The sequence below is a fragment of the Nicotiana tabacum genome, chromosome 13 (genome assembly GCF_000715075.1).
Source record: "Nicotiana tabacum cultivar K326 chromosome 13, ASM71507v2, whole genome shotgun sequence".
Lineage (NCBI taxonomy): Eukaryota > Viridiplantae > Streptophyta > Magnoliopsida > Solanales > Solanaceae > Nicotiana > Nicotiana tabacum.
In genome coordinates, this window is record NC_134092.1 from 114144801 (window position 1) to 114168595 (window position 23795).

Below are 23795 nucleotides of genomic sequence, written 5' to 3' on the forward strand. Positions count from 1 at the left end.
TATGGTGGTCACTATAGTGGGGCGAGAACTGCTACAAAAGTCCTAAGTTGTGGATTCTATTGGCCTACTTTATACAAAGACGCTAGCGAGCTCGTTAGGCATTGTGATGAATGCCAAAGAGCCGGTGGAATTTCCAAGAAGAATGAAATGCCTCTCACCACCATCCTTGAGATTGATATTTTTGATGTGTGGGGCATCAACTTTATGGGGCCATTTGTGAGTTCATGTGAGAACACTTATATTCTAGTTGCTGTTGATTATGTTTCCAAATGGATTGAAGCTGTGGCTTTGCCCAACAATGAGGTACGGTGTGTGGTGGCTTTCTTAAAGAAAAATATCTTCACAAGGTTCGGCACCCCAAGGGCTATCGTTAGTGATGTGGGTTCTCATTTTTGCAGCAAAGCCTTCGACACTTTACTTTCTAAGTATGGTGTCAATCATAAGGTGTCAACCCCTTATCACCCAAAGGCTAGTGGACAAGTTGAGGTCTCCAACAGGGAGATCAAGAGCATATTATCCAAGACTGTCAATGCAAACCGGATTGATTGGTCAAGGAAAATTGACGATGCTTTATGGGCCTATCGTACAGCTTACAAGACTCCAATTGGTATGTCTCCGTATCGGTTGGTATTTGGAAAAGCATGCCATCTTCCGGTTGAATTAGAGCACAAAGCCATGTGGGTGCTTAAGAAGTTGAACCTTGAATGGGATGTAGCTGCCAATCTCCGGGTAGAGTAACTAAATGAACTTGATGAGTTCCGGTTCCATGCTTATTCCAGCTCGTCCTTTTATAAGGACAAGATGAAGTACTTACATGATAAATATATCCGGAACAAAGAATTCAAGGAGGGTGACTTGGTTCTTCTATTTAACTCTCGGTTACGGATATTTTCAGGAAAGCTCAAGTCAAAGTGGAGTGGCCCATTTGAAGTGGTACATGTAACTCCGTTTGGTGCTCTAGATTTGAAAAAAAAGAATGGTGAGATCTTTAGAGTTAATGGGCACCGAGTGAAGCATTACCTTGGCAAGATTGATGATAGCCACGTTGTGGCATTGATCCATTTCAAATGATGATGGTAACATGAGTCGTGCCGCGGCGTTAAATCAGGCGCTTCTTGGGAGGCAACCCATGTGTTTTTCTTCCTTGCTTTTGATTTTCTTCCTAGATTAGACTTTGTTTTGGACTAACTTGTTGTGAAGTGTATGTAGGAATTGGTTGTGCAGTGCAGGATTTTGACAGGGAAAAATTTGGCTAAGTGTTGGAAGTTCGCGGACCGTGCCCAAAATTTTGCGGTCCGCGTGAGCATTTCGCGGCAACACATTTTTGCCCGCGGACGCATACTTGAAAAAAGCAAAATGCCAACTTTCTGAAGTTGGACTGTCAAAAATCCTTCAGAGATCGCGGCCGCATTCCAATTTTTGCGGATCGCGTTGAATTTTGCGGGTGCAGCCAATATTCCACGGACGCGCCCATGTGCTTGAAGCTGGTCTACATAAGGTAACATAACACTCAGGTAAGGCGGTGGGCTCCACAGTTGATTAGTATAAATAAGGGTTCCTTAAACATTTTATTTTTTTCGAACCCTAACGTTTCACCGCACAAAAAGCACTATTCAACTCATCCTGCTCTCAATTTTCATCTCATACACATTAAGAGTTCATTTCCTACTACAATTTTACAACTGGTATGTTCAATTCCATGATGTGATTTTATCTTTTTCTTTTCTTTTCTCTTTGTTTTAATTTTCCCCCTCTTTTTGTTAGGGTTAGATGCATGCCATGATCTCAAAATAATGCTTAATTGATACTTAAATGCATGTGTGTAGTGTTTATATGCCTAATGGGGGCTGGGGTTAGTAACTTTGCATGGTTAAATGAACTAATTGTTGCACACTTAGTGAAAACCCTAGTTATCAGTATTCTTAGTGCCGATCCTATTTGAATTTCGCGGTCGTGGTCCATTTTACGCGGTCCGCGATAGGGTAGGCGGCCACTTTTATTTTTTCTCGGTCCGCGCTACCCCAACTTTTAGTTACTGAGGGATTGCTAAGAGTTCGCGGCCGCGGTCACTTTTACGCAGTCTGCGGTTGGTCCTTCGCAGTTGCGCTCAAGTTTTTGCGGTCCGTGCTTGTGAACTTCAAAGAGTCTATTATTTGCTTTCGCAGCCGCGTTCATTTTTTCGCGGTCCGCAATTGGTCATTTACGGCCAAGTCTAATTTTTTGTGGTCTACGTGTGTCCAAGATCAGAGAGTCAGTAGTCTGAACCTGACCTCTTCGCGGCCGCGTTCACTTTTCCGCGGTCCGCGATGGGCATTCCGCGTCCGCGTCCACTTTTTTGCGGTTCGCGATGCCTTATTTTTAGAAGCACTATTGTTCATTTTATTTTTACTTCTTTAAGGCATGATTGAACCCCAATTCTAATGATCTTTCACTAATTGTGTGTTGCATAAAATTGTGCGATCTCATGGAGGAGCAGACAAATCAAAAGGGAGGACAGAATCCTCCCGAGGCCGGGGCAAAGGAAAGCACGCTTTGCCCTTAGCAGCTCAAAGAATACTAAGCAAAAAAGAAAACCCTTACTATACCTCTTGCCGAATCATCAGATACAAGTGAATATCTCCCATCTCGGGAGATTTTTGAGGGTAAATCTACACAACCTCAACAAGAGGCCCAATCACAACCCTTTCGCCTAATCAATGAAGCTACCTCCTCTTCTGGGTCGTCTGATGGCTTAGAGGGAGGTAGTGAGGCATCAGAGCCATCTTCCCCGCTTGCTGCAACTTCAGCCTCAACAGCTGCTCCTATCAATGTAGATGAGGATGACGAGGTCCCGGATGACGGGAGAGGAGGTGATACCAATGTGGGTGGTCTTGCTAGATCAAGGAAGCCCGAGGTGTGTGCGGATAGATTCGTGAGCGAGAAAGCATACCTTAAATTCCAAGAATGGTGGCCCCAAAGGTCGTTCACCCTTGAGCGACAGTTTATAGAAAAAGATCTCTTTCTCATAATACAAATATCAAGAGACAGTGTGAGGAGACAAAAGGGTGGAAGTACTTCAACAGCAATGTTCTGGATGCCAATAAGTACCTTGTCAAGGAATTCTAAGCAAATGTTGCCCACATAAAAAAGGGCACCACTGTGACAAAGGTACGGAACTTGAAGATACGGTTTGATGGCGACGCCTTGAACACATATGGCGGTTTTGAGGATGTGAAAGCTGTATAGTATTTGGAGAAGATGGCCCTAGATGAAGCAGTCCGGCCTTGTCTAGCGGAAGTAATAGCCATCGCAGGAACAACACCGGTCTGGCTTGCAGCTAGAGTCCCAATCGCCAGAAACACCCTCAGCTTTGAAGCCAAAGGGTGGTGCACATTTGTATGCAACCGGCTTGATCCTAACCACCATGATAGTGTCATCCCACTCTCCCGGGCGATCCTAATAGCTTCCATCATGGCGGGGTATCCAATCAATGTGGGGAACCTCATGTCCCACCACATCTCCAAAGCAACCGAAAAAGGATAAAGTTCATACCCCTACCCCAACTTCATCACTATATATCTCGAGGACCAAAGGGTAGAGGGGAGGCACTATGACACAAAGGTGAAGCCGAAGAAACCTTTCTCCTGGTATAGCCTCCATGCACCGGACAACCCTAAAGCAAAGGGTAAAGCCACTACCTCCACTGGCTAGTCTGAAGAGCCAAGGGTAGTGGCCACCGGGTCAGAGCCTTCCACAGTAGTGGGACCTTCAGCTGCCATACCTCCTCCTTCATCCAGACTATCCATCACTGTGCCACTATCTGTGCCCTCATCTTTGACTTACCCCCAGACTGCACTGCGGGTTTTTCAGAACTTATCCAACATCAACAACTAGATGCAGGCAGCTACATCAAAGCTACCTGTCTTATCCAGTGCATTAGCAGCACAGTCAGCCCCAGCACAACTTCAGGTGCCTTCATCAGTGGAGGATTTATTGAAGGAGCTTCTGGACAACCAGAAGAAGCTCCTGGACAACCAAAAGAAGATCCTGGAGATTTTGGATATTCATGGTAAGGTAATCAAGGTTTTGGGCAAGCAGGTAAAGAAGATGAGAAAGACTCGGGCCTCAAAGGAGTCAGTGGAGAAGCTGAAGAAGGAGGTAGAGAAGTTCACTTATAGTGGAGATATCCCACTTGACTTGCTTATAGAGGAGACTGCCTCAGCAACACAGGTAGTAGAGCATGAGGCAGACATAGCTCCAGTTAGAGGATTTGTGGTCCCCCAGTCAGAGGATTTGGAGATCCAGTTAGAGGACCCGGAGGGAGATGATGATCCTATGCAGTCCTGAGGACCCTACTCATGTGCCTAACCCTATGCAGACAGAGACCACATAGGGAGTTTTCTTTACTCTCTAACCCTTCCCAGATCTTATTTTGATATTAGCATTGAGGACAATGCTATCTTTTATTTGGGAGGGGGGGGGTGGTCCATTTTGATTTGGTTATGATTTGATGACATTGGTATGTAATAACTATGATACTATTTTTGTTTACCTTTATTTATCGTTATTTTCACTTTCATTATTTTTCACTTTGGGTATGTATATAACTTTACCATTCGATGTATATATTCATTTTCATTTTGTATATATTCGTTTCACTCCATTATTGTACATATTTATTTTACTGTCCGTAGTTTACTTCATAACGTCTTTCATATTTTTCTTTAATAGCTTAGCTTCTTATTTCCTTTAGTAGCTTATTTTTAAGTTTTTAGCTTCTTTTTACATTCTGCGTGATCAATAAGCCTTTGATTTTCTTAATGCCACGGTTCTTTCCAAAGGTGGATGTTGTGTGAACCGGGTGGCTCTTCCCAACAATGGGTGGCGTGACAACCTTTCTTTTTGTTTTGGTGTATATAGTAGTAGTAATTAATAAAAGTGTCTCAAGCAGGCTTCACTTGGTAGTAACACATTTACCTTCGACCTCATGGTTAGAGACAAGTTGATTGGCAAAGATTAGCTCTAGTTGTGACCTTTAGACTCTTGCGTTGGCTAAAACAATCATCGAGTGGTCTCCTTGAGCCATTTGTGATTTTCAATCTTAGCTAGGGTTGTTGTGGGCCCTCGACTGTGTTCTCTTTAACAATCCAGCAGTCTGAGAGGTGAGGTATTGAATTGCAAGTCCAAGTCCCGTGCCAATAAGTCTAAAACTTGTCCTGAATGTTTGTCTAGGCAAAATTCTAAGTGTAGCTCGACTTGAGAAATGATTGTAGGCTCTCCTTGGTCCAAGTTGAACTTTGAAAGCTTCCGTAGCCTACCAATATGATATCCTTAGTCAACTCCTTTGAGCCTAAGCCTTTTTCATTCAATAGCCACATTACAAGCCGTTATCTATTCTATAATGACCTTCTCTTGGCACCCAATCTTTCCTTAGCATTCATGATGAACAATTGGCAAAATCATAGGTTTGGGGGAGAGACGAGTAATTTGAAAGTGATAAAAGGTTCAAAGAAGAAAAAGAATTGTTGAAAAGGAAAGGCAAAGTAAAGGAAGAAAATCCAAAAAGAAATACATCAAAAAGAAAGAGAAGGTTGAAGGGATTCAAAGAACATAATGATGAAAGGCAAGGAATGATGAGAAACAGAGAAAAATGATTGTCATGAGTAAGAAAAAGTGATGGTTTGTCTCTCTAGTTCCCCTAAGGAAGAAGAAAAATGACTCAAAGAGTCAAGAAAGTATGAGCCGAAATGAGAAAATGGAGTGCTTAAGGAAAGATGAAACCATCATTGTTTGTTATGTCCTACCTTGATCCAAAAGCCTTCATTACATCCCTGCTAAAGCCCTATATGATTTCAAGTTGAGTGAGCTTACATTAGTGGTGATTTACATAAGGGGCAAGCTTATGGTACTTAGAGCCGGACTTGTGGCATTCTTTTGAGAGTGATGAGCGCACTTCTTCACAATCCTTGTTTTGCGTGGTACATTCTAAAAAGTGAGATTTGCTCATGGAGAGTAGAGGAGGAGGAGGAGTTTGGGATCCACAATGACCTACGTGAGAGAGCGAGCTTCCTTGATGAATTGAGTCAACTCTTGATGCTTTAGTGTCACATTAGAACTATGGAACTCAAAAGGTCATAACATGACGTTGTTGATAATTCATTTGTGTTGAGGGTAATTGTTAGTCCCAATTGATGCTTGATGAAGTCACCTTAGGCCAGCTGAAATATCCTTTTCTTTTTCTTGTGGACGTGAGAATTATCTTATTTGCTTGAGGACAAGCAAAGGCTTAAGTTTGGGGGAGTTGATAAGTAGGGATCTTAGCCTATTAATTGCTCTCTTTTACTTGTGTTTTGGGCCAAAAATGCGTGAAGGTATTCCCGAAAACTAACTTAATATGCTTGCTTGCAGGATTGTTCAAAATGAGACAAGGGAGCCATAATCAACTCATGAAGGAGCCAAAACTTGAACAAAAACAAAAGATGGGCCAAGAGTTGTGGAACGCGGACCACGACAAATAAGTGCGGCCGCGAAAGTATCAACACGGACGCAAACATTATTTCGAAGTCCGCAATATGAAGAATCAGAGAGATGGTACATGAACGCGGACCGCGACAAGAAGATGCGTCCGCGAAAGTACCAGCACGGTCGCAATGGGAATTCTGCGGATCGCGGTTGCTAAGGTTCAGAAAGTACTTAATTCAAGCAAAAATGAAAAGGGCAGTCCGCGTCAAAGTTACGCAGCCGCAAAAGTCTCTTACGCGGATGCGATGAAAATTACACGGTCCGCGAAACAAGGTTCAACCCAGGTCCAGATATGAAGAAATGCGAAACCCGATCAGAATTACGCGGTCGCAAAAGCAAGTGTGCAGCCGCGGTCAGAATTACGCGGCCGCGAAAACTTCCGCAGGGGTATTTTTGTCCGAAAATTTCAGCTTAGTATAAATAGATCTTTTCGTCAATTTTAGGTTATGTTATGTTTTTGCTGAGTACGTGAGACGGCAAGGATTTCCCTTTTGGGCAATTTTGTACAAGATTTACCTTATAACATTAGATTTTCATCTTTTAATTTAGTATTATGGATTATATCTTCTCTTTATTTTTGATTTCTGCTATTATTATGAGTAGCTAGATCCATAGCTAGGGTTGTGACCCAACCTTAGTGTGAGTATTTAATGGGTCTTGAATTTTAGGGCATGATTGTTTATGGGTTAGTGATATTTAGCCTAGTTCATGCTAGAATTGTAGAATTATTAGTTGCAAACACTGATTCATGCCTTTGTGACTTAGGCTCTTCTTGAGAAAGAGGGACTAAGTCTAGGAAAACTAGGCTAACAAGGAATTGGGGTGAACTCAAGAAATTGATAGCCCCAATTAAAGGGTTAAACCTAGAGATAGTAATACCCGACTTGAGCTAATATCACATGACTTGCATGAATGCCTAGTTGAACTTGAGAAAGTCAAATTGGGCAAAATCACTTAAACTATCGAGAAATATAGAGTGAGTACTTGGGTGTGATAGCTATATTACGATCCCAAATTAATCAAGCTTGCCCTAGATTCTTACCACCCGTTATATGTCCACCTAGGCGAAAGTCACTACCCTAGTCCTTTTAAATGCTTAAAAACCAATATAAAAAAAAATATTGTACTTAGCTTTAATCATTGCATACAATAGAATAGAATTAGAAGTAGAATCAACACCATCATGTTTGGAAGTGCAATTAGGAATAAAACACGCATCTAGACTTAGATATAAACCTAAATCCAAATCAATTAACTCCCTGTGAAAATCGATCCCGACCTTGTTGGGTAAAACTGCATCGACCATCCTCGCTACTCAATAGTGGTGTAGGTTTGGACCCGATTAGTATCGAGCCCAGAGTTGACGAGGCTTAGGCTCGAGCTTGTGATCGAAGCCACGATCGAAGGTCCAGCTCGAGGGCCATGATCGAAGGCAAGACGCGAAGGCCAGGATCGAGATCCAAGATCGAGGGTCACAATTGAAGGCATAGGCACGATGCATGATCGAGCCCATAACCGGAGTCCCAAGCTCGAGGCCATGATCGAGGCCATCACCAAAGCCCAGGCTCGAGGGCCACGATCAAGGCCCAATTTTGAAGGCTGCCTCGACAGTTTATAAAAGAGGACATTCATGCTTGTAAAGCTATTTAATAAATTGGGATTATTATTGAAATTGAAGGATTTAATTAATAGATTGGAAATTTTTGCATTTGAAGGATTTTTATTATTTCTACTAACTGAATAAAATTATTGTTAACTCTGTGAATCATGCTGATTTGAATAATTATAATTCATTCCATTTATTATTGATGACCCTTAGTGAGCGTCAAAGTCGGCCATCTCGTCTCTACCACTTCGAGATTAGTCTTGATACTTACTGGGTACACGTTGTTTACCTACTCATGCTACACTTGCTGCACTTTTTGTGCAGGATCTGAGACAGATACTAGTGGAGGACCTATCATCGCACATCCTCGTTATCCAGGGGCGTAGTGGTGAGCTACCTTTCTGAGCCGGTCTTGCAGCTACCAGTGCCTCTTCTTGTATTTTTAATTCTGTCTATTTTCATTTCAGACAGTATTTGGAGTTTTGTATAATCTACTAGATGCTCATACACTTGTGACACCAGGTCTTGGCATACACATTGGTAGAATTTGGTGTCTTATTATTTTTTTGGATTTAAATTTTATCGATATATGCTTAATGTATTAGTTGGCTTACCTAGCTATAGTGTTGGGTGCCATCATGACCTATAGGTGAAATTGGGTCGTGACAACATAGTATCACAGCCAGGTTCACGTAGGTCTCACAAATTATGAGCAGACCTAATAGAGTCTTGTGGATCAGTACGGAGACGTCTGTACTTATCTTCGAGAGGTTATAGGGTGTTAGAAAACTACCTTTCTTCATATTCCATCATGCAATTAATGTAGTACTAATTATCCTTCTTTTATTCTCTCACAGATGGTGAGAACGCGCTCTAATGAGGTCCCAGACCAGGGAAGAACTACTCCCCTAGTTTCTAGAGGCCGAGGAGGGCTCCAGCCCGTGGTAGAGGACGAGGATGTCCCAAGACTATTCCAATTATGCCGCCAGTGGGTCCAGAAGAGAACCCCATTGTTGAGGAACATGATGAGGTGCATGTGGCAGAGCCAGCTCTGGTGGATTTCACATCTGCACTGGGATTTCAGGATGTCATGGGTCGTATTCCGCGGTTCATGGACAAATGACTCATGCCGGTTTATTTCCGGCAGACCCAGCCACATCTCAGGCGGGCGGAGGAGCATAGACCCCTATCGCACAGGCTCATGGATAAGAAGCTGCTGTATATTAGACCCAGGGTGCACTACCCGTGGGTGGAGCCCAGCCAGTGGCAGCAGCTACACATGAGCCCAGGCCATCTATAGTCGCTGATCCGCAGAAACTATTGGACAGATGAACTAGACTACATCCTCCTATCTTTGGGGGTGAGCGACATGAGGATCCCAGGATTTCATTGATCGGTGCAAGGATAGACTGTACAACATGAGGATATTGGAGCCTCATGAGGTAGACTTTGCTACTTTTCAGCTAGAGGGCAGAGCCCGTAGATGGTGGCAGTCTTATGTTCTTGGCAGACCAGCAAATTCTCCTCCCATAACTTGGGACAGGTTCACCCGTATCTTTCTGGACATGTATATTCCACCCTCCCAGAGGGAAGATTTGAGCTTTCAGTTTGAGCAGCTCCAGCAGGGTCAGATGTCAGTGACCAATTATAAGGCGAGGTTTTCTGAGTTATCTCGCCATGCACTTATGATACTCCCTACTGAGACGGAGAGAGTGCGGAGGTTTGTTACGGGTTTACATACTGGCATTCATGCCACTATGGCTCGAGAGGTTGGGATGTGTACTTCTTATAAGCTAGTCGTGGAGATAGCCCGCAGGATTGAGGGTGTACGTCAGCGGAGCCGAGAGCAGGTTATGAGAGATAAGCGGTTTAGGTATTCTGGAGAGTTCAGAGGTGCTCCGTCTGGGGGCAGAGGTCAGTTCGTGAGAGGGCAGTCCAATAGGCCCCCATATCCAGCACCACCGCCTCCTCGAGGTGCTCCAGTGCGACCCTATCTCAGTGCTATACCAGAGAGTTCTTATCGCCCACCAGCTATTCAGGGTTCTTCTAGTGGGTATTCAGGTCACCAGGGCCAGACTTCTAGTCAGCAGCTTATCGCACCGAAAAGTTATTCCGAGTGTAGGGACCCCAATCACATACAGAGACTCTACCCCAGGCTGCGGGGTAGACCAGTGCAGCAGGGTCAGTAGCCTATGCTTATCGGACCAGTTGCTTCACCAGTAGTCAGACCACCAAGAGGTGGAGGACAGGTGGGTAGGAGTCATCCTAGAGGTAGAGGTCAGCCAGTTGGTGCTCCAGCTCGGTTTTGAGTACTCCTGTTTATGTGTCCACTCCTGTGGGCGATTCTGTTATTGTGAACCGGATCTACCGATCCTGTATTATTATATTTTGTGGTTATGAAACTAGAGAAAATCTCTTATGCTTGAGATGTCCGATTTTGAAATTATTCTGGGCATGGACTGGTTATCTCCATATCATGCTATTCTAGATTGTCATGCCAAGACTGTTACCTTGGCTATTCCAGCATTGCTTAAGCTGGAGTGGACGGGTTCGTCTGTTAGTTCATTTAATTGAGTTATTTCTTTTATAAAGGCTCAACACATGGTCGAGAAGGGTTGTTTGGCTTATCTAGCCTATGTTCGGGATACTACTGCAGAGACTCCGGCTATTGATTCAGTGCCTGTAGTTCGAGAGTTCTCCGATGTATTTCATTCAGATCTTCCATGTATGCCACCTGATCGTGATATTGATTTCTGTATTGACTTGGCTCCAAATACCCAGCCTATATCTATCCCACCGTATTGTATGGCTTTGAAAGAATTGAAAGAAAAACTTGAGAAGTTACTAGCCAAAGGGGTCAAACCGAGTGTATCGCCTTGGGGTGCACCGATATTATTTGTGAAGAAGAAGGATAGAACAGTGCGGATGTGTATTGATTATCGTCAACTGAACAAAGTTACTTTTTAAGAACAAGTACCCGTTTCCGCGTATTGATGATCTATTTGACCAGTTGCAGGGTGCTCTCTAAGATCGACTTGAGGTCGGGGTACCATCAGTTGAAGATTCGGGATTCGGATGTTCCGAAGACTGCTTTCTGGACTAGATATGGTCATTATGAGTTTCTGGTGATGTCCTTCGATTTAACTAACACCCCGACAGCGTTTATGGTTTTGATGAACAAGGTATTCTGGCCATATATTGATTCGTTTGTCATTGTCTTCATTGATGACATTTTGATCTACTCTCGTAATAAGGAGGAGCATGAGCAGCATATGAGAGTAGTGCTTCAGACGTTGCGGGAACAAAAGCTATATGCTAAGTTCTCTAAATGTGAGTTCTGGCTTGAGTCTGTAGCATTTTTTGGTCATATTGTATCAGCTGAGGGCATTAAAGTTGATCCCAAAAAGATTGAGGCAGTTCAGAATTGGCATCGTCCCACTTTGGCGATTGAGATCAGGAGTTTTCTAGGTTTAGCAGGTTATTATCGTCGGTTCGTGGAGGTGTTTTCGTCTATTGCAGCACCTTTGACCAAATTAACCCAGAAGGGTGCTCCGTTCCGATGGTCCGATGATTGTGAGGTGAGCTTTCAGAAGCTCAAAACAGCATTGACTACATCACCAGTGTTAGTGTTGCCTTCCGGTTTGGGGATGTATACAGTGTATTACGACGCTTCACGCGTTGGCTTGGGTTGTGTATTGATGCAGGAAGGGCGAGTTATTGCATATGCTTTACGTCAATAGAAGCCCCACGAGAAAAATTATCCAGTACATGATTTGGAGTTAGCTGCGATTGTTCACGCTCTTAAGATTTGGAGGCATTATTTTTATGGGGTGTCTTGTGAGGTTTACACTGACCATCGCCGCTTGCAACATTTGTTCAAATAGAGGGACCTAAATTTGAGGCAGCGCAGATGGCTGGAATTACTAAAAGATTATGATATTACTACTATATCATCCGGGTAAAGCAAATGTGATTGCAACTGCCTTGAGTAGAAAGGCGGAGACTATGGGTAGTTTGGCTTTCATTGCAGCAGAGGAGAGGCCATTGGCTTCAGATATTCAGTCCTTGGCCAACACACTTGTGCGGCTGGATATTTCAAAGCCCAGCCGAGTTCTTGCATGTGTTGTAGCTCAGTCTTCACTATTTGAACAGATCAAGGCTCGCCAGTATGATGATCCACACTTAATGGTTCTTTGAGAAACGGTACTACGGGGTAGTGCCAAGGAAGTTACTATTAACGTGGATGGTGTTCTGCGACTCCAGGATTGTCTATGTGTTCCTAATGTGGATGGACTGAAGAAAAAGATCCTAGAGGAAGCACACAGTTCCCGGTATTCTATTCATCCAGGTGCTACGAAGATGTATCGTGATCTGAGGCAGCATTATTAGTGGAGACGAATGAAAAAGGACATAGTTGAGTATGTAGCTAGGTGTCTAAATTGTCAGCAAGTTAAATATGAGCACCAGAGGCTAGGCGGCTTACTTCAGCAGATGACTATACCAGAGTGGAAATGGGAACGCATCACTATGGACTTTGTAGTTGGGTTGCCGCGGACCTTGCGGAAGTTTGATGCAGTTTGGGTCATTGTCGATAGGTTGACCAAGTCGGCACACTTTATTTCTGTTGTGACTACGTATACTTTAGAGAGTTTGGCCCAGATATATATTCAGGAGATAGTTCGGTTGCACGGCGTGCCAATTTTCATCATATCAGATAGAGGCCCTCAGTTTACTTCACATTTCTGGAGAGTAGTACAGAGTGAGTTGGGGACCCGTGTAGAGCTCAGCATAACCTTTCATCCGCAGACCGACGGACAGTCTGAGCGGACAATTCAGATTTTGGAGGATATGCTTAGGGCATGTGTGATTGACTTTGGAGGTCAGTGGGATCGTTTCTTGCCTTTGGCCGAGTTTGCTTATAATAACAGTTACCAATCCAGCATCGAGATGGATCTATTTGAGGCTTTATATGGTCGGCGATGCCGTTCGCCCATCGAACTGTTTGAGCCCGGTGAGGCTAAATTATATGGTACTGATTTGGTGAAAGATGCCTTGGAAAAGGCAAAGTTGATTCAGGAGCGATTCGTACAGCACAGTCCAGACAGAAGAGTTACGCGGATTAGAAAGCACGTGATTTATTATTTATGGAATGTAAAAATGTTCTCATGAAAGTTCGCCGATGAAGGGAATCATGAGATTTGGGAAAAAGGGAAAATTGAGCCCGAGTTTTATAGTCCCATTTGAGGTGTTGAGACGAGTTGGGGAGGTTGCTTATGAGCTTGCATTGCCTCCCAGCCTATCGGGAGTTCATCATGTTTTCCATGTATCTATGCTCCGGAAGTATCATGCTGACGTGTCACATGTGTTGGATTTCAGTACAGTTCAACTAAATAATAGTTTGGGCTATGAAGAAGAACCAGTTGCCATTGTTGATAAACAGGTTCGCCAGTTGAGGTCCAAGAGGATTTCTGCAGTAAAAGTCCAGTGGAGGGGCCAACCAGTCGAGGAAGCGACTTGGGAGATCGAGAAAAACATGCAGAGCAGATATCCACACTTATTCGGCACTCCAGGTACAATTCTAAACCCGTACGAGAAAGAACGTTTGTTTAAGAGGTGGAGAATGTAATGACCCAACCGGTCATTTTAACTTTTAGAACCCCGTTCCTTAAAATAAAATTTCTCCTATGTGCTTTTAATGATTTATGACTTGTGGGGATGGTTGGTTCGGGATTTGGAAGTGTTTGGGTTGAAATCGGAACACTTGGTTCCTTAAGTTGGCTTTATAAGGCCAAGTTTGACTTTGGTCAATATTTTTGAGAAAACGACCCCGGAATAGAATTTTGACGATTCCAACAGCTCCGTATGGTGATTTTGGACTTAGGAGCATGATCGGAATTTTATTTGAAAGTCCGTAGTGAAATTAGGCTTGAAATGGCTAAAACAAGAATTTAAGTTTGGAAGTTTGACCGGGGAGTTGACTTTTTTTATACCGGAGTCGGAATCCAGTTCTGAAAATTTTCATAGCTCCGTTATGTCATTTATGACTTGTGTGCAAAATTTGAGGTCAATCGGACTTGATTTGATAGGTTTCGACGTCGAATGTAGAAGTTGGAAATTTTAAGTTTCGTTAAGCTTGAATTGGAGCATAATTCGTGGTTTTAGCGTCGTTTTATGTGATTTGAGGTTTCAAATAAGTTCGTATGATGTTTTAGGACTTGTTTGTATATTTGGTTGATGTCCCGAGGGCCTCGGGTGAGTTTCGGATGGTTAACGGATCAAAAGTTGGACTTAAAAAACTGCTGCAATTTTTCCTCTTCTGTTGGATATTCTGGATTGTGATTGCGCCCAGATATCGAGCCCAGGTATCGAGCCCAGAGTTGACGAGGCTCAGGCTCGAGCTTGTGATCGAAGCCACGATCTAAGGTCCAACTCCAGGGCCATGATCGAAGGCAAGGCTCGAGGGCCAGGATCGAGACCCAAGATCGAGGGTCACAATTAAAGGCCCATGATCGGAGTTTCAAGCTCGAGGCCATGACCAAAGCCCAGGCTCGAGGGCCACGATCGAGGCCAAATTCCGAAGGTTGCCTGGGCAGTTTATAAAAGAGAATATTCGTCCCATTTGCTATTTTTGACGAACTTGAGCTTGAGCAGAAGTGACTTTTGACAGATTTTCAAGGGAAAAATATTGGGGTAAGTGATTCTAACTCGGATTTGGTCTACATATACAAGTATATCATTGTTTTCACCATAAATTAGTGTTTTGAGATTTAAATTTGGAAAATTTCTAGAAATCTCATAGAAATAAAATTTTGAGATTTCAGTATCGATTCGGAGTCGGATTTGAGTGAAACTGATATGGTTGGACTCGTAATTGAATGGGTTGTCGGATTTCGTAAGTTTTACCAGATTCCGAGATGTGGGTCCCACAGACAAATTTTTAATTAATTATGGGATTTTGTTGAAAATGTAGTATTTTCTTATAGAATTGATTCCTATAAATTTTAGTAATTGTATCGAATTATTTTTGGTTAGATTCGAGCCAATCGAAGTTGGATAATCGAGGAAAAGGCCTACTAATGGATTAAATTGGAGCAAGACGAGGTAAGTCTTTTGTCTAATCTTGTGAGGGGAAAATTTCCCCACAGGTGATTAAATTAAATAATTATTACTAATTGTGGGGGCTACGCACGCACGAGGTGACGAGAATCCGTGCGTAGCTACTATTAATGCTAAAGTCCGAGTAGTTTAGGACTCAAAAGCATAAATTACTTGTGTAAATGGTAGTCTTTATTTAATTAAATTATTATATATATTTATATATATGTTGTGAATTGTTAGATAAAAATATTAAAGGATAAAAATCTCATATGCTTGAATTTCTGTTTAAATTAATTAATTGTTAAGAGAAATTGTTCTTCCTCCCGAATTTATCTTTTAATAAATATACTCTCCTTCCGGAGGTACATAAGAAAATGTCCTCCTTTCTTGTGGAGCGGGCCGAACGCCTCGGCAGGATAGATGCATCTATGGATCGCGCCGCACGTCCCTCGGCAGTGTACACGACACTCTGGATCGGGCCGTACGTCCTCGGCAGAAATCGTGCTTAATAATAATAATAATTACACGATACTTGGACAGTTTATTGCAGCTTGTAAAGCTATTTGATAAATTAGAAATTTATTGAAATTGAATTGCAGCTTGTAAAGCTATTTGATATATCGGAATTTTTATTGAAATTGAAAGATTTAATTAATAGATCGGAAATTTTTGCATTTGAAGGATTTTTATTATTTCTGCTAATTGAATAAAATTATTGTTAACTATGTGAATCATGCTGATATGAATAATTATAATTCATTCCATTTATTATTGTTGACCCTTAGTGAGTGTCAAAGTCGGCCATCTCGTCTCTACCACTTCGAGATTAGGCTTGATACTTACTGGGTACACGTTGTTTACGTACTCATGCTACACTTGCTGTACTTTTTGTGCAGGATCTGAGACAGATACTAGTGGAGGACCTATCATCGCACATCCTCGTTATTCAGGGGCGTAGTGGTGAGCTGCCTTTCTAAGCTGTTCTGCAGCTACCAGTGCCTCTTCTTGTATTTTTAATTCTTCCTTTTTTCATTTCAGACAGTATTTGAAGTTTTGTATAATCTACTAGATGCTCATACACTTGTGACACCAGGTCTTGGCACATACATTGGTAGAATTTGGTGTCTTATTATTTTTCTTGGATTTAAATTTTTTCGATATATGTTTAATGTATTAGTTGGCTTGCCTAGCTATAGTATTGAGCGCTATCACGACCTATAGGTAAAATTGGGTTGTGACAACATGGTACAACTTCAGTTGACCGAGGACATGACCCTTGATAGGAAGGCATGGAGGTCGAGAATTAGGGTAGTAGAGTAGGTAGTCTAGAGTGTTCATAATAGTAGTTTTGACATGCAGTCTCGCTTTCTGTTGGTAATAGTTTTTTTTATGGCTAATCGTTATTTTCTTTCATTGTTGATCACCTTACTATCTTGTTGTATTTATTCTGCTTTTATAGGGCTTTTGGTGATGTCCATTCTTGTCTTTATTTTCATTAATGTGGTGCTTATGCTTTCCTGAGCCGAGGGTCTATTAGAAACAACCTTTCTATCCTCATAAGGTAGGGGTAAGGTCTGCATACACACTACCCTCCCCAAACTCCACAGTGTGGGATAATACTGTGTATGTTGTTGTTGTTGTTGACGTATAAGTCATAGAGTCGTGGAATTAGTCATTACTGCTTGCATCAGGATCATGATAAGTTGTTTATGTCACACGCCTAGTGTGCCCTTCCCTGAACTCTGCATGTAAGATCATAGTAGGCTGCCTATGTCATAGCTCCGATGTGACCTTTCCTCAAACTCTGCATAAATACAGGATGTTTCGTGGACCAGGCTTTACTTTTTCAAGCTACCTGGCTGGGAGATCAATTTAATATCAGTCTTGTGAAGGTTTTTGAAGTTTCAGTCTGTTCTTTAGTAACTAGCTGATGATGCTTTGCAACTCTATGGTCAAGTTTATGCCTTCTTGTTGTCTAATCATAATGAATGATTTGAACAAAATATTTATATAGCCGACTTCAGCTAATTAAGAATTGAACTATAGTCGATTGGACATTGTTATTGTTAATTTCTTTACTGTAACACTAGCATTCCAATATATCTTTAGGCCGTAATCTGGAATTTTGTTACACTAATGGTTGTTTGGGCTTGTGAATCACTTATACCAGATTTAGGAGCATAATTTGACCTTGAAGCCGTTGGTCTTATACACGACTATACACATATATTAAATATCCGCCGCTATTTTAAGTTTAAGCGGTTGGATAGACGGCTATTTAGCTTAACTCTTCTTATATATATTAAAAAACAGGAAAAGAAAATCATGATCCATAACCTTAGTTCTTCTTTTTTCCTCTTTAATAAACTAGTTCATTGTTTATTCTGCTTTAGAGAAACTTGAAAATGATTTCGTGTAATACCTCAAAGTTAAGTCGAAAACAGTGCTACAAATGTTCAACAGACTTGAATTTAATTAATGTAGAGTGGAATCATACAAAACATAAGTGTAAAAATTGGAGAACTCTATAAAAGTCTCCCTCAAAATAAGGGTACTGCCCAACACATAGCACAAAACCTATGTATATATCAAAGCTGAAAATTTCATCAAATAACTAACTGTGCTTCTGAAAGCAATTTAATGTCCTTAACCTCTTACCACAAGATTGAACACAGGGCTCCACTTAGCAAAAAAGCCCAAAACATGCTTGTTATATACCAGAAAGAGATGCTGTTTTGGTTTTGTTGGTTTTTAAGGTTGGTGGTGAGGGATGAAAAAATGGATCATCTGTCCAATTTTTCTGCCCCCAGTGCTTTAACATACCCTTCCAATTGCATAACCTGTCTGTACATCTCTTGAGTCGTCGATCTTTGATCTTGATTTTCCAATGTCCATCAACATATTTTGCCTTCTCTGCTTCCCTTCTATCCCATTCCAATTGTGCCTTCTGCTTTGATCTTAGCAGGCAAAAATCTTGCAGCTGCTCGGGCATTGCATCGTGCACTTTCCACCACTTGTGATGTGCAACATCACTCGCGAATTCTTGTAAGATGTCTACATTCCAGTTGCAATCATAGTCCCGGAAACACAACCATGGCTTGTATCCGAGGTAGTGAAGGACATAAAGAATTGGAGGTTCTGCCCCGAAAAGATGTGTTTTCTTTGCTTTCACTACTTCATCGTCGCCAATCCAGAAATTTTTCAAGAAGTTCATATGCTTTGGTATCCGATGCCACCACGTGAATATTTCGTTTAGGTAGCCTTGATCGCCTCCATTATAGGACTCAATCTCATTTATGTGATCCATTAGGAGCTGAAACGTGCAATTTGATGGCTCGATAACCATGACTCCAGAGTTAAAAAGCGTGCCATTGTTTCCTGTCGCTGAAATCTGTGGCATCCTAAATAAGATATCGATGTTTCTAAGTATAAGAAGATCAGCATCAATGAATATGATCTTGTCATAATCAGTCAGTTGCCATAGCCTGAATTTGCTGTAATTCCACTCGTTGTAGGCATCTTTCTCAGCTTTAGGATTTCTTATTCTTTGTATAGTCCTAACTTGCCAGCCTGCTGCTTCAAGTCCACTCCTATGATACTCACCAATCGAATCATCAACGAGAATCACAAGGTCTCGCCTCGACCCTGCCATTCTAATGCTTTGTGCTGCTGCTATTGCTCCACATACATATACATGAGCTGAATGCAATATCGTTGCATAAGCCTCGCGCCTTTTGCTCCCCGAATGTTCTTCCTCTGCTGTCATAACATAGACAAGTTCACATTGAATTCTTGATATGTCTATAGAATTCACATTGAAAGAAGGAAAAACAATAGTGTATCTTTACCTGTTTTACCAAAGGGAAGTGCAAGTTCACAAGATCCAACAGGAAGTTGAAGTTTTTCTCTTAGAACACTCAAATCCGGCTTGTACAACCACGCGTTACCTTTTCTAGCAACGAGCTCGTTGCACCTATAAAGATTCGGTATAGGGAAGCATTTGGTTATGAAAAGCAAATGGACAGGATGTTTACCCTTAACAGAGGAAGCTAAACCACCAGCAGCAAGTTGCAAGTGCAATCGCGCAACATCTCTAGACCAATTCCCTTCATTTCTACACGGTAACTTGACAGCTATGAGATCGATACGAGTCCTAGGGACTTCAAGTTTTGGCAAAGAAGGACAACTTGGAACTTCATTTTCTTGTTCTTCATCAATCCACTCAGGGTACAAGGTTTCCCAAGTTATGTTTTTTTCGGCATAGTCAAGGTGAAGGACTGTTTGGTTGGCACTAGGAACAACTTGTCTCCATTCAATGATTTCATCTTCGTCGAAATTAAGAAGACCTATGTTCTCAACAACTTTCTTTTCAGGCAATTGTTCTAAAACTTGAGATATTTCCTCCCAACTGATGTCAACATCTGATATGTACCTAGGATCAGAAGCACCCCATATCCACCTGTTCACAAAATGTTGCCTGCATTAAATAATTTGTTTCCATTAATAAGGAGTTAAGGACTATGCTATGACCAATTTGGAGGATTTAATGTTAGTGAACAGGAAAGAACCCCTCTGATTAATTTTCAAGTAAAATCCTTAGTAAGCTAGTATTTTTTTTTTTCCAAATAAAATCCTTAGTATGCCGTTTTAATGTTTTTTCTCTCTCCAATTTTCCTTCTCTTTTCTAGCCGAGGGTCTATCGGAAACATACTCTCTGCCATCCACGATAGGGGTAAGGTATGCGTATACACTATACTCCCTAGACTCCACTTATGGGAATTTATTGGGTTTGTTGTTGTTGTTTCCTTCTCTTTTCTCCTAAGATAATTTTTCTAGGATAGCCTTTCAAGATTCTTAGTAGGCGTTTGGACATAAGAATTATAAAATTCGAAAAAAAGGTGAAATATTTTTTCAAATGAAAATGGTATTTGGAATTTAGAGTTGTGTTTGGACATAAATTTCAGTTTGGGTTGTTTTTAAAGTTTTGTGAGTGATTTGAGTGAAAATTTTGAAAAACAGCTTTTTGGAGTTTTTCAAATTTTTGAAAATTTTCAAAATGCATTTTCAAGTGAAAATTGGAAATTTTATGAAAAAACGCTGATTTTGAAAAAAAGTTAAATTTTTTTGGAAAAAACTTTCATCAAATTTTATGTCCAAACAGGCCCTTAATATGGTAAATTATCAAAAAGACAAGGAGCAACTAGCCAAATTTCATCTATCAACCCTTTCTTTTTCAAAGTTCACCATGCTATAACTTGGTGTATATATATAATTTTTATCTCTTGATCTAAAAATTTCATAGGCCCTTAACCATGCTAAGATTTGATAGGCCTTTAACACACACACAAACACATAAAGTATACAACTAGTATACATTGACAATGTAAATAATTTTTACATCGCTAGTGTAATTTTGAAGTTAACATGTCACAGCAAGATATCTACCTTATTTTTTAAATAACTAATTCCACTTATAATAAACAGTTAACTGTAATTATCTTTTATGTGACCTGATTGTGTAAAATTCTTCTACACAGTCAGTATATAAATGTACCTATACATACATAAATACCCACATATTGCAGGTTCTTTTTTGGTCAAGTATAGAATACAAGAAAAAAGAAGCAGAACATACCTTGAATCTGAAGCATTTTTATTTTGACAAACGGAGTTGGAGGAGAGAATCAAGAAGAAAGTGCCAATTACAATGAGAAATAACACAAGCTTTAGAGGATGGAACTTGCAATTTGTACTCTTCTCTTGAAAGGGGAGTTGAAGGGGCTTCACTCCCACTTCCTTAACTTTGATTTTCTGTAACCTTCTTTTGCATGCATCTTCTCTGTAAAATGGTTAGAAAAAATCGTTTAACTACCTAATTGGAAAATTAGAGAAATAATTATAAAAGAATGTGTATTAATTAGAATGGTAATGTCATTAACATCTCTTTGCATTTGGCTGTGTAATATAAGCAAATAATTTCTAGTCCACCATCCTCATATTTGATAATTGTCTTTGAGATATCTATACATTTACTTATGAGATTTAATTTACATAGTTAGGTTGATGCCTTGCGAGCAATACGTTTGAATGCTACCTCCAGCAATATCAAATAGTAGAGGCGGAGGCAAAATTTCAATTTTATGGGTTCTGAATTTTAGAACAACCACTTCAAGGGCTAATTACTGCATTCTAAATTTAATATTTATACATATTTAATGAATTTCTTCATACAAAGATACTGTTTGAGTAAAAGATATTAGGTTCGATCAAACCCCTAGCTCAGCTCTGTCTCCGCCCCGGTCAAATAGAGCCTAAATATATGGGTACCGTAAAAAAAATTACTTTTTAAATCATAAATAATAATTATAGCAACTTGAAAAGTAAAGCAGACAACCTGTGTCATATAGACGCTTATATATATTAATAATATTAAAATCATACTAAATGACTATAAATATTAGACGAAATTCATAAACTTTAAATCCTTATTCCGCATCTTATATGACACATGCACACATCCTAGCTACTTGAACAACTAACTAATCTGTCCTTCAACAAATGAGATTAAAGATTTCATCTTACATACTCTCATGGAAAATATTAATTTTTGAAACCTAGGTTGTAACAGTTGCAACTCTTCACCTACCACATGTTGGACCAACCTGTTCAATAAATCTCTAAAAAAGGTTGCTTAGTCTAATCATAGTAAGATTTTAAAAATGAAAAAATATAACTACTCCACCTTTCCTGTACCAATAAATCTTCACACTCACATGGTTTTTATTTCCCTTGGCTATGCTATTAAACAGAATATTTACTTTTTAAATTTTTTTAAGAAAAAAAAAGAGAGACAGACACAATTCGAAGTAATAAAGGTTCTTTACTTTAAAAAAAAAATAAGACCACAACAACGGAATTAATTAGTGTATGTTACAAGTATGATACGTTTTCTAGTAAAACTTACTTTCTAAGTTTTTGTTTTGGGATCTTTACTTCAAAGGAACCAACAATTAAGATTAATCTTTGTAGGAAATTAGTATATACGGTGCATTATATAGTAAAACGTAATAGCTAAGCTGTCAACTATTAATTATAATTCTTTCCTTGTGAAATGCTATGACATGGACGTTTGTTTTTTCAAGTATTGTAATTTTCAGCCAGAATGTTAACTTCTTATACTTTGAGGATATATTATTTTCACAAGAATTTTTAATATATATATATACAATCATTTTAAATAAATAGCCGATAAAATTATTTGTGGGCTTTACGCCATTTTCCTTGTAAGAAGACTTGGCATGTAGTGAATTTATATACTATCAGTATATTTTACATACGTAGCATATAACATGTTTTACTTCCTATTCAGAGGATTAAAACTTAATTTGATGTTTAACCAATTGATTTCCGCCCTATCAATGTAATACTATAATGAAAAGTGTATCTTTTTGCACTTTCCAAATAAATATTCTTTTGATGAATTTAACAGGAAAATAAGTAGAATGAAAAGAAATACTCACATTGATCTTCTAGCCTCCATAAGATCTCCAGCTTAATCCACTCTTATAAAAACATTGGTCGAGAATAATGAAAATCAGGAATAATAATCTGCCAAAACCTTTGGGAAAAAATACACATTCAATTAGTTTCAATAATAAATGCTGCAAATTCTATAGGAAAATATACAGTACCTCTCCATCATTGGCAATGACTAAGACAAGTGAAAGATGGATTTGCAAAGTACAGAAAAACTAAAAGATGATATGATTACTTCAGAAATAAATGCTCTGAACATACATATCAAATAAAGAAGAAACCATATCCTTTTGATCAGTGACAATTTGAGAATTTAAAGTCAAACATATTCAGAACAATTGTGATCTTATTATGTATAAATTTTAAACCTTTTTGTAGATGTAAACATAATTCGAGCAAAAAATAATTAGTTCAATCCAACAATAGAACCTGTCCTAAATCCGTCTCTATATTTCCATACTAAAACATAGAGAGAAAAAATTAATAGAAGATGAAGAAAGATATATAAAGAAAAAGAATACCAAACAATAAAAACAAACTCAGTATAATTTTACAAGTGGGGTTTGAGAATGGTAATATGTACGCATACCTTACCCATACCTTGCGAAGGTAGAAATACTGTTTTTAATAAACAGTCGGCTCAAGGAACAACAAAAAAGAAAAAATAATACCATAAAAGTTAAAACCTACCTTTGCAAATACTAGCCAATGAGAAACCACATGGGAAACAAATTCCTGTTGTTTTCTTCTTCTTTCTTGTTTATTTGTGGTGAAGAAGGAGTTGAAGGTTTAAGTTTTGTATGAGAAGAGAGGAAAGAAGAAAGGAAACACTCAATATAAAGATAGAACTTCTTCTCTCTGATTGAATTCTCCAACTTTTTAACATATATAGCTATTTATGAAGTTAGAATAAAATATATGTTGTGTGATATGTGGAGCTATTTTCTGGTGAGTTTACCAAAAAAGAAAATTAAAATATGTCTTTTCAAGTCAATAGCAAGAACCAGTTTTTCACCAACTTCTTTGCTTTCAAATTGTCTCTCTTAGAAATGAA

The 23795-nt window shown here is 39.9% G+C and overlaps 1 protein-coding gene across 3 annotated transcripts; it reads right to left on the bottom strand.

Annotated features, from left to right (window-relative positions):
• Positions 1 to 17651: 17651 nt before the first annotated feature.
• Positions 17652 to 23601, bottom strand: LOC107792199 (UDP-glucuronate:xylan alpha-glucuronosyltransferase 1-like). Of its 3 annotated transcripts, none has more exons than XM_016614392.2 (5): positions 23432 to 23601; positions 22726 to 22823; positions 20841 to 21044; positions 19054 to 19664; positions 17652 to 18964 (listed from the first exon to the last, which is right to left on the bottom strand). In XM_016614392.2, the coding sequence occupies exons 2-5, from the start codon at positions 22743 to 22745 to the stop codon at positions 17916 to 17918; spliced, it is 1884 nt and encodes a 627-aa protein (XP_016469878.1). In that variant the 5' UTR covers positions 22746 to 22823; positions 23432 to 23601; the 3' UTR covers positions 17652 to 17915. The 3 variants fall into 3 exon arrangements, with proteins under 3 accessions (XP_016469878.1, XP_016469877.1, XP_016469876.1); XM_016614391.2 differs by having other exon boundaries at positions 17652 to 18961; positions 19054 to 19682; XM_016614390.2 differs by having other exon boundaries at positions 19054 to 19682.
• Between the last annotated feature and the right edge of the window lie 194 nt (positions 23602 to 23795).

Bases quoted from the DNA above. Each gene is read 5' to 3' on its own strand.
- LOC107792199 (XM_016614390.2), bottom strand. From the start codon at position 22,745: ATGGAGGCTAGAAGATCAAT. The intron at 21,045-22,725 runs GTGAGTATTTCT...ACCATTTTACAG, and splicing joins ATGGAGGCTAGAAGATCAAT to AGAAGATGCATGCAAAAGAA. The intron at 19,683-20,840 runs GTATGTTCTGCT...TATTTAATGCAG, and splicing joins AAAAATGCTTCAGATTCAAG to GCAACATTTTGTGAACAGGT.